Source organism: Stomoxys calcitrans, chromosome 4, assembly GCF_963082655.1.
Source record: "Stomoxys calcitrans chromosome 4, idStoCalc2.1, whole genome shotgun sequence".
In the NCBI taxonomy this organism is placed as follows: Eukaryota; Metazoa; Arthropoda; class Insecta; order Diptera; family Muscidae; genus Stomoxys; species Stomoxys calcitrans.
Window position 1 is genome coordinate 184,172,733 of NC_081555.1, and position 12,136 is coordinate 184,184,868.

Sequence of the window (12,136 nt, forward strand, 5' to 3'; positions counted from 1 at the left end):
CTATATGGCAACTATATCCAAATCTGGACCGATTTGGGACAAATTTCAAAAAAATGTCGAGGAGCCTAACGGACAATAAATGCGCCATTTATGGTCCCAAAACCTTTAATCAAGAGATCGATCTATATGGCAGCTATATCTAAATCTGGACCGATCTTAGCCAAATTGAAGAAGAATGTCGAGGGGCCCAACACAACTCCCTGTCCCAAGGTTCGGCGACATCGGACAAAAATGCGTCTTTTATAGCCCCAAAACCTTAAATCGAAAAACCGGTCTATATGGCAGCTATATCCAAATCTGGACCGAGCTGGGCCAAATTGAAGAAGGATGTCGAAGGGCCTAACACAAATCACAGCCCCAAATTTTGGCAAAATCGAACAATAAATGCGACTTTTATGGGCCCAATACCTTAAATCAAGAGATCGGTCTATATGGCAGCTAAATCCAAATCTGGACCGATCTGTGCCAAATTAAAGAAGGATGTCGAAAAGCCTCACACAACTCACTGTCTCAAATTTCAGCAAAATCAGATAATGAATGTGCTTTTTAAGGGCCTTAGATCCTAAATCGCCGGATCGGTCTGTATGGGGGCTATATTAAGATATAGTCTGATATACCCCATCTTCGAACTTAACCTGCTTATGGATAAAAAAAAAAGAATCTGTGGAAAGTTTCAGCTCAATATCTCTAATTTCTTTACGGTATCCTTCTCACAAACATCTCCGAGACAAATAATGTTAATGTAGGAATAGTTGTCAAATTATACCTGAATGCACACGTCAAGATGCGACCTCACATCATCTATGTATGGCCTATGTGCTATTATGATGTCAAGTATTGTTGTTCAAATTAATACTCGTATCATGTGGCAGACATTTCAATACATAGCTTACGACCACCAATCTTCGACGACACATACAATGGCATCAGTCCTTGTGAAAGATATTAGTATATACACTGAGAAAAATATTTGGCGATAACACCATACACAGCATGTTGAATAAAAGTTTAACTATGGGAATAAAATGAAGGCAATTATACATGATATGTGTATGTATAGACGGTTAAAGATTGACCCAACATCTAAGCTGCAGACAAGGAACAACAAATTGGTGGAAAAACTTTACAACTTGAACCTCATAAATATCCAGGAAAAGAATAAATTGACCAGCAGGACCGCATTGGCCCCTCGAATATATGGCTTCCCAAAGATCCATAAAGAGGATACAACGTTGAAACTAATATGCTCATCAATAAACGCACTGTCCTATCATCTATGTAAGTACATGGTAAAAATTCTGAAAAATATCACAAAGGATTCCAAATATAATGTTAAAGACACGGTGGATTTTAAAGCGAATATAAGAAATATCACCATAGACAATGACGAAGTTTTAGTATCTTTTGATGTGGTGTCCTTGTTCCCAAGTATTCCAATCAATTTGCCATTTAGGACAATTGAGAATAAATGGGAAGAGATTGAGAAATATACCAATATACCACGGGAAATTTTCAAAGAATTACTAACAGTCTACATGAAGGACAGTAAATATTTTAAATACGATGACAAGCTGTATGAACAGCTTAGAGGAATGCCAATGGGATCCCCCGCTTCTCCCATTATTGCTGATATTGTAATGGAGGAACTTCTGAATGACACATTTGACAAAATGGTAAAAACTAGGATATTGACATTTTCGCGATTGTGAAAAAATCAGACGTGACAGATACACTCAAGACACTCAATTCCTTCAACAAATTCATTCAATTTACGAAAAAAGAGGAATATGATGGCAAACTACCTTATTTGGACTCAGTAGTTTATAGGCCACCGTAGCGCAGTGGTTAGCATGTCCGCCTATGACGCTGAACGCCTGGGTTCGAATCCTGGCGGAATGTTCATGGGCAAAATTTGCATTTACATTTGCAAAAATTCGCAATTTAAGTTTATAGACATGGCAAACAGCTGAAAGTGGATTGGTATCAAAAATCGACGCCCTCTGGAAGATTGATTAATTTTTCTTCCAAACACCACAAAAGAGTAATAATGAACACGGCCACGAATTTTATTAGAAGAGTATTTAGTATAAGAGATCCAGACTTTTGTCCAGAAAACGAGAGGAAAATAAAGGAAAATCTTCTTCCCCATTTGGACAATTAATACACTATTAAATAAAGCTAAGCAAGGTCTTGGGAAAATAATTGACGGAAATCAGAATGCAAAAGGACAAATTTATAAATCACTGACATACATACAAGGATTCTCCGAAATATTTGGCAAATCTAATCTATACGACAAGGACAAATACCAACTCGCATTAAGAACAAGTAAAACTGTTTTCCCTCTTTTCCCTTACAAGATTCTCCGTAAATTTAGTCAGTAAATTAATAGCATTTTCACTTGAACAATTATGGATGAGCTAGCATTTCACGAAGTAAAGAAATAAAAGGGAGCGCACAACTTATTCATTGGCTATATATTGAAATTTGATGATTGAGTTATAATTTTATGTTTAAGAAAACAATGTAAAAGCAAATAAAAAATCAAGTTCCTTGGTGTAGGTGTACTAAATAGAAATTTCTTCTTTCCGATTAACAACCTGCCATTTCTTTCCTCATCTTTTGTTTGAACTTTACAAATAAATCAAACTTTTTGCAATAATGCATTCATTTATAATTCTTAATAGAGTTTTTATCCACTTTATTCTCTTATACATATTGCACAGTACAACAATTGAAGTATCGTACAAAAATTTTAAAGTGGTGTAAATCTGGAAGAAATATAAAAACAAACAAAAGGCTGAACATTGTGAAGAAAGACACTCTCTCATGGTTATACTCAATAGAAATGTGTTGCATTTCAATGAAAATGCATACCATACTCTTCAATCCGCATAATTGAAGCAGAAACCCCCTTCATACCATATACATATATTCACTCAATAAACGAGTAAGGCGAAAAAGACATTTAAATCATAATTTCAATAGTCATATCAATTCGAAAAAGATAATCATATATGTACAGTGGGAAACAAAACCGAGTGGATCATTCACTTCTTGCATTTCTTTTTAATATTAAAAATCAAAAATAGAACAAAATCAATAACATTTTCTTAGTCGATTTAAAAAATTAACGAAAAATCCCTACACAAAATGGTTAACAAAGTTGGCATATGCACTCAGTTTTGCACTTTTTAAATAATTTTTGAAAATAATTTTTAAAAATAAGTCTGCATGTGTTGGCATGTTTTTCATCTATCTTCCAGTTATTTTGTTAGAATTTAATTGTTTGTTCCGTATAGACTGAAAAACGGCTGAACCGATTACCTTGAAATTTTCACAGATTGTGTAGGTTGGCCTGGAAGAAAACAAAGGCTATATAATTTTTTGATATCGGGAGGGGGGCCCTCCTCTTACCCCAAAAGTACTACCCAAAACTAAAAGTGGACCGATAGGGACAATATGGGATTCAAATGAAAGGTTCATTATAAAAGTTGGGCCTAAGTACCTGGGAGGGGGGGCGCTCCAAACCCCTTAAAATAGGTTTATTTGACGATCATGACAATATGTGGCTCAAATGGAAGGTATTTGGGGTAGATTACAAATGTGGTCAGGAAGTAGGAAAAGGTTTTATAATTTATTGATAACGGAAGGGGTCGGACCCTCCACCGTTGCCCCAAATACACCACCCAAAATCAAAAGTGGACCGATCGGGACAATATAGGTTTCAAATGAAAGGTATTGGAGAGTAGAATACAAGTATGGTATTAAAATTTGAGTCTAAGTACCCATCGGGCCGCCCCAACACCAAAACTCCCCCAAACAGACATATTGGACGTTTATTTCCATATGAGGCTCAAATGAAAGGTATTCGGTATAGATTTCGAAAATGGTATACAAAATCAGATCGAAGTATAGGGGTTCAAGCCACCCCTCAAAAATGCCATCCTACCCACTATGACTATACAGTACTTGGCTGAACTGATTTTTTTTACAATTTTCATAGATTGTGTACGTTTGTGTGGAAGGAAACATGCAAATTGCAAACGTTGCCCATGAACATTCCACTAAGGAACAGTGGCAAACTTCTCACATATCAGTGAGTGCAGTCCAATTCAAGTTTTTAAGCTCTTTAAGCTTTTTAAAGCCGAGTCCGAACGGCGTGCCGCAGTGCTAGACCTCTTTGGAGAGAAGTTTTATATGGCATTGCCAGCATTTGGAGGGGAAAACCACCACTGAAAATTCTTTCTGATGGTCTCGTCAGGATTCGAACCCAGGCGTTCAGCGTCATAGGCGGACATGCTAACCTCTGGGCTACTTTGGCCTCCAGGAAGGAAACATAGGCTATTTAATTTTTAGATATCGGGTGGAGGCGGACAAATTTGCAATACTCGTATCAAGTTAGAAACGGATAGAAAGTTTTATGCAAAATTTCAACCATATCGGATAAGAAAAGTAATCGCTCCGGATCCATGCTTATGGGTTCTATATCTATTTATGGACCTACATATCTGTAGGGTATTTGATGTTGGTGTTGCAGGCTATAAACTAACTAAACACACCAAGTTTCAGCCAATAAGAACAGACATTGAGACTTCTAGAGGCTTCCGAAAATCCGAGAATCGACTTACATGAGGGCTATATATAAATTTGAACCGATGTGGCCAAGTTGCAAAATACCCAACGTCGTATACCACTTAAACTTATCTGTGCAAAACTGTGAATATTTCTTATATTTATAGGCGATACAAAAAACAGATGGCTTAAGTTCAATTTTGTATCGAAATCCAAAATTTAGTAATTATGATGCCCTAAGCGAAACAATATACGGCCAACATCAAGTGAACTGAACATCCGCATGCCCTAACTTAGCATAGTTCAAAGCGCTACAAACGGATAATTGTCATTCCGTTTGTAGATTTTCGAAAAAATAGACCATAAAGTATATGTATTTTTGATCGTACACAAAAAAAATATAAGGAAATTTTTTTCAAAAAATAATCAATAATTTTAATCGTTTTAATTGAATCCAGATTTTTTCTATTACGATCGTGATTGAAATTCTGACAATTTTCATTTATAATTCAATCATTTTTTTAATTGAAACTCGATTTTTTTTTCAATTACGATCGTGATTGAAATCTCGTAATTTTGATTTAAAAGAATAACTGATTCCATAATTTTTTATACCCACCACCGATGGATGGTGTTATTTACGATTCCGTTTGCAACACATCCAAATATACATTTCCGACCCTATAAAGTATTGATCAGCGTAAAAATCTAAGACGATCTAGACATATCCGTCCGTCTGTCTGTTGAAATCACGCTACAGTCTTTAAAAATAGAGATATTGAGCTCAAACTTTGCACAGATTCTTTTTTGTCTATAAGCAGGTTAAGTTCGAAGTTGGGCTATATCGGACTATATCTTGATATAGCCCCCATATAGACCGATCCGCCGATTTAGAGTCTTAGGCCCATAAAAGCCATATTTATTTTCCGACTTTGATGAAATTTGGGACAATGAGTTGTGTTAAACCCCTCGACATCTTTCGTCAATTTGACCCACATCGGTCCAGATTTGGATATAGCTGCCATATAGACCGGTCCTCGGATTTAGGGTCATAGGCCCATAAAATCCACATTTATTATACGATTTTGCTGAAATTTGGGAATGTGAGTTGTCTTAGGCCCTTCGACATGTTTCAATTTGGCTCTGATAGGTTCAGATTTGGATATAACTGCCATATAGACCGATTTATCGATTTAAGGTTTTGGGCCCATAAAAGGTGCATTTATTGTCCGATTTTGTCAAAAATTTGGGAAGTAAGTTGTGTTATGCCCTTCGACATCCTTCTTCAATTTGGCGTAGATCGGTCCAGATTTGAATATAGCTACCATATAGACCGATCGGTCTTGGGCCCATGAAAGGCGCATTTATTGTCCGAAGTCGCCGAAATTTGGGACAGTGAGTCTTGGCCGCATAAAGCGCATTTATAATCCGATTTCACTGAAATTTTACACAGTGACTTATGTTAAGCTTTTATACACCCGTGTAGTATATGGTTCAGATCGGTTTAGTTTTAGATATGGCTACTTAAAATACCAATATTTTGTTATACACAATTGAACAATGACTTGTACTTATTAGTATTTGATATAGCTGCTATGGGGCATAAGGTATGCATTTTTCACCGGTGATTTACATATATACCCGAGGTAGTGGGTATCCAAAGTTCAGCCCTGTCGAACTTAACGCCTTTTAACTTGGTTATATAATTCGAGAAACAATATTTCTCGCTTCAAAACTCCCCGGAGGTGTTTGTTTCTAAGGAGCGATCATGGACCCAAACATAAACCTCAAATTCGTGTTTTAGGAGTTTTACATATGTGAACCACGATGAATCGAGGGTATGCCCTATATAGCTCGCTTTTCGCAAAAAAATTAAATAGTTTAAAAGTTTGAATTTTTTGTATTTACATTTTTAATTGATCCAATTAAAGAATTAATTGGATATTTCAAAAGTCTGAATCATTTTTAAAATTGCATCAATTTTAATTGCATCAATTAAAAAACTAAAAATATGCAATTTTTATTCAAAAAATTTTTCAATCACTTTTTCAAAAACAATGATTGATATTAATGTTTCGTGATTGAAGCAGTTTCAATTAAAAATTAATTTGATCAATTAATTTCGTGATTGAAACCGAATATTATTTTTTTTTTTCTGTTTACTAACATTATAAGTTGATCTAGCCTTATCCGTCTGTCTCTTCGATTATTCATCTGTCTGTCCCATTAAACCTTTCTCCCGATCTTGCTTTAAAATACCCTTATAATCCAATTTGTGTGACATTTTGCAAAAAGATTTTTATTATGACTTCCAACAACTATGATAAGTATAGTCCAAATCGAACTTATTTTATTGCTTCGTTACAAACCACTAAATCTGCCTATAAAATTTCTATTAAAAAACTTAATTAATAATACAATTTATGGTGAAGGGTAAGTTGCAACCCGGCTGAACTTAACGCCTATTAATTTTTTCCTAAAGGTTTATGGAAATGTTGCAATGTCAATCCAACATGTCATATCCCTACATATTATTGCTCCAAACCAACTGAAGCTTTTATAAAAATCGTTAAAAAGTAGGATCTTGAAAACTATTTTCATATTCCAAAGCTGATCCGTTTCAAATTGGCTTTCACCACTTTTTGTGCTTCTGGCATTTTCTAATTTCTTATTTTGGGCATATAAGAAAGTTAAATTGTTTTTATACGGAAAGCATTTTACTCCCTCCCTGTGCCATGGGTTTTCCCCTGAAAACTGACGGACACACACACCCAAAGCCAAAACATATTGACATCGATGCTTATCGAACATATTTACGATTGTTTAGATATACCACCCACCGAGATCCATTTCCCTTTGCCAGTTCATGGGGGGCATGGGCGGGCATGTCTCACTGTCGCCAGCTGCAGATGGATGGTTTTCCATTTCAATACCAATACAAAGGTAATTTCAGATTTACGGTCGATTCCCCCAAGAAATGAATCACCGAACAAGGTCATAAATAACCTTAACAATTGACACTGTCGCAGCCATGGCAACAACCTGTTGTCTGGTGTACTTAGTCAGTCAGTCGGTCGTTCGGTGCATGCTGGCAGCGAGAGAGAGAGAGTGAGAGAGAGATGCTTTTAATATTTATAGCTCATCTCCTTTGAAATGTATACATATCTCGATTTCTTGATACTTGGGTACTTGGGAACCTCGTTGACTTTGTGACAGGCAAATAACATTGGCGTAACATGAACTAAGAAAATAAAATAGAACAAAAAAAGTATTAAAGCGTAATTGAAATGCAAGAAGGAATCTCTGTCATCCGTTTACCTTTATGGCCCTCCCAATAGTCAACAGCCCCTCCTCCATTTCCCACTCAAAATTCAAAGGAAACATTGAAGTTCGTTTTTGCCCCATGACAACAGTTCATTTTTGGGTCAAGTAAGGGAGCCAAGGTATTTCCGAAATTCATTTCGTTTTTCCATCTGTTTGAGGAAATAAATTACAAGATTCATGGCTTAAGACGATAGTTCTTCAAATACAATTCATCTCTGCACTCCGTTCGACAGCAGGGATGATGATAGTTATCTAAATAAGATAGCATGAAAATCTATCTCTTGATTGATTATGCCCTGATTTGAATATTCCTTTTTGTCCTTCGATAATATTTCACTTGTAGGTTAAACTGGTTTCTGTTCCATCAACGAAACAGTTGTTAAGTGGGTGAGTGAGTGTGCATCTGTGTGTATCCTTTCAGTTTCAGTTATTTGAGGCATTTTGCAGCATGCAACAAAAACACAAAGGTAAACTTCTTTTAAGCTGATGTCCAATTCGATCAATCCAATCGTTTTGGAAGATAACTTCTTGGTCAGATATAACGAAATGGGATTTTATCTTTGATTAAAATCCACCCAGGTGTTTTCTGAGAGTGTGAGTGTGTTGTGTATTGGTATGGGTAAATAGTTTTGCCTCAGTCCATGAATGTATCGAAATGAAACTGGTAAGGCAACCACAATCATATGGTACCATCAAACCAAATGTTCTTAGGTTTTGTGCAAACAGTATCTCTTTATTCATTCTTTCAGTTCCTGTAATTGACGATTTGGCTTTATCATATACAACTATGGCCATCTACCTGGTAGTAGATTTTTATTTCCATAGAAAAAATTGCATTTTGATGAAAGAACAAAGTTCTATTGAATCCGGAAACTGACATCGATGATGCCTCAAGAATGATGTGTGTGTGTGTATGCTCGTTTAATTGCAACACTTTTGGACAATGGTTATACCCATGGCCTAATGTTGGTCTTGATTTCACAAAAAAAGCTATCAAAAGACCCATTGATGGACTTTATGCTCGTTTGCGAAAATAACTTATGCAAACTATCATTTAAGGATGTGTGGATGCATGCATTTGTTTGCAAATAATGCATTTTAGGCTCAGAAAATCTCCTTGGGGTGCAGTTTAAATATATATTGCAGTTTTCGTAAACATAAACATGAATCGTTTAAACCCTGATTATTAAAGCCTTGAAAAAAAAAAACTATTCCAATAAGGTAAATTCTAGATGGTGAAAAAGTGGGTAACGACCTTGCTTGATGGGTTTCTAAGGAGCCTTTTCAAATACACCTGACCAATTTTTAATCAATTGAAATAAAAACCAATATCAAGGGTGAATTTAAGATATTATTGAATTTAAGATTATTTTGTCACCATTGGTTAAAAAAGCTCATGCACGTTTCGTGTTTGGTTTCACTGACAAACATCTTCGGTTTGGTTGACAATTTAACCATCTTACAAACGAACAATGATTCCGAATGCAGAAACATTGCCAGAGCTACCAAAGCATCCAGGAAAAGTCACTGTATGGTGCGGTTTATGGTCTGGCGTCATCATTGGACTGTAGTTCTTCAAATATGATGCGAATCGTAACATAACTGTGAATGGTGAACGCTATCGTGAGACGATATCCAACTCTTTTTATACCCACCACCGAAGGATGGGGGTATATTCATTTTGTCATTCCTCTTGTAACACATCGAAATATCCATTTCCGACCCTATAAAGTATATATATTCTGGATCAGCGTAAAAATCTAAGACGATCTAGCCATGTCCGTCCGTCTGTTCGTCTGTCCGTCTGTCCGTCTGTCTGTTGAAATCACGCTACAGTCTTTACAAATAGAGATATTGATCTGAACAAAAGACAATCTGTGCAAATACAGATTGTCTTTTGTCCATAAACAGTTTAAGTTCGAAGATCTGCTATATCGGACTATATCTTGATATAACCCCCATATAAACCGATCGGCCGATTTAGGGTCTAAGGCCCATAAAAACCACATATATTATCCGATTTTGCTGAAATTTGAGACAGTGAGTTGTGTAAGGCCCTTCGACATCCTTCGTCAATGTGGCCCAGATTGGTCCAGATTTGGATATAGCTGCCTATAGACCGATCCTCCGATTTAGGGTCTTAGGCCCATAAAAGCCTCATTTAGTATCCGATTTTACTGAAATTTGAGACAGTGAGATGTGTAAGGCCCTTCAACATCCTTCGTTAATTTGGCTCAGATCGGTTAAGATTTGGTTATAGCTGTCATATTGACCGATCCGCCGATTTAGGGTCCTAAGAGCCTCATTTATTATCCGATTTTACTGAAATTTGACACAGTGAGTTGCATTAAGCCCTTCGACATCCTTCGTCAATTTCACTCAGATGGGTCCAGTTTTGAATGTAGCTGCCATATAGACCGATCTCTCGATTTAAGTTTTGGGCCCATTGTCCGATGTGGCCAAAATTTGGGACAGTGAAATAGGTTAAGCCCTTCGATTTCCTTCTACAATATGGCCCAAATCTGTCCAGATTTGGATATAGCTGCTATATAAACCCATCCGCCGATTTGGGCTCTTAGGCCCATAAATCCCATATAGACCGATCTCTCGATTTAAGGTTTTTGGCCCATAAAAGACGAATTTACTGTCCAATGTCGCCGAAATTCGGGACAGTCATTTAGGTTAAGCCCTTCGACTTCCTTCTGCAATTTGGCCCAGATCGGTCCAGATTTAAATATATCTGCCACATACCCCGATCTCTCGATATAAGGTTTTAGGGTCATAAAAGGCGCATTTAATGTCCGATTTCGCCGAAATTTGGGACAGTATGTTGTGTTAGGCCCTTCGACTTTTTTCTGAAACTTGGCCCAAATCTGTCAAGATTTGGATATAGCTGCCATATAGACCGATATCTCGATTTAAAGTCTTGGCCCCATAAATGGCGCATTTATAATCCGATTTTACTGAAATTTGACTCATTGACTTATGTTAGGCTTTTCGAAATCCGTGCCGTATATGGTTCAGATCGGTTTAATTTTAGATATAGCTACTTAAAAAACAAATATTTTGTTTATACACAATTGAATATTGACTTGCACTTATTAGTATCTGGTCCAAATCGGAACATATTTCTCTATATCGCTGCTATGGGGCATAAGGTATACATTTTTCACCGGATTTTGACGAAAGGTGGTGGTTATCCAAAGTTCGGCCCTGCTGAACTTAACGCCTTTTTACTTGTTAAGCTTGAAATGGAAAATGTTCTCTTAAAGGTTATTCGGTGAAATTATTTTATCATATCCATTTTACGGCAATATATCATATATGAAATCGCTTAGTGTAGACTAGACCACCTCTTGCAAATTTTATTAGTAGGAAGGCAAAAAGTCTTTGCTTGAGATTAACTTATAAATTAATAATATCTATGTTCTTAAATCGAACTAAATATTAATTTTCATTACTACACAAAATGTCCCAGAAGTCATATCTGACATGTAAACGACCAACAATCATTAGTCACTCGACAACAAGGACCAACATGAATTATTCAAATTTATTAAATGTTTACCTTCTATAATTTCGAAGAACTAGACTTTATGCCGAATTGATGTTTTCTTATCATTGATGGCGAATTTCCACGAGACAATCAGAAAACAAATTTGCATGTTCTTCTTCTCCCCCACTCGCATATGGATGGGCGAGCGTTGGGCCACCCTATACAGCAAATACTACATTAAGGGACACAGTAAATCAATTTTCCCTCGGCCTATCATTCTGGCAGTCAGATATGCTTGAGCTCTGAGGAGAAATAAATAAATTTCGTTTACATGTTACGCAGATGGACAAAGTTAAGTTCAATGAAAATGTTTCGGTAAATTTGCAAAGCTCCAACCACGTACATGTGGGCACTTTCGAATTCAATCTACACCACAATATACCCATATCGGCAATAAACAAACCGTCATCTGCAACACTCAGCAACACATACACAATTAACAACAATTTATCATTCCAAACACATAGTTTATGAAGAAATTTTATTTGTGATTAAATGGTTTAATCACAATCACACAGGTGATGTTGGGTCTGCCTTGGCATCTAGAAAATGTTCGGATTTATAGAAAAATAGGTGAGGTTATAGGGGCAGTCTGCAATCGAACAGAGAAATATGTGGTGGAAGTGTGGCTTCTATGCGAATGCAAATTTGCCCATAAACATTTCATTAAGGAACAGGGGC

The 12,136-nt window shown here is 36.4% G+C and overlaps 1 protein-coding gene across 1 annotated transcript; it reads left to right on the forward strand.

Moving 5' to 3' along the window:
• The first annotated feature begins 1,025 nt into the window (after positions 1 to 1,025).
• On the forward strand, positions 1,026 to 11,929 carry LOC131997096 (uncharacterized). The gene is made up of 2 exons (XM_059367394.1): positions 1,026 to 1,673; positions 11,738 to 11,929. The coding sequence occupies exons 1-2, from the start codon at positions 1,026 to 1,028 to the stop codon at positions 11,927 to 11,929; spliced, it is 840 nt and encodes a 279-aa protein (XP_059223377.1).
• The last annotated feature ends 207 nt before the right edge of the window (positions 11,930 to 12,136 follow it).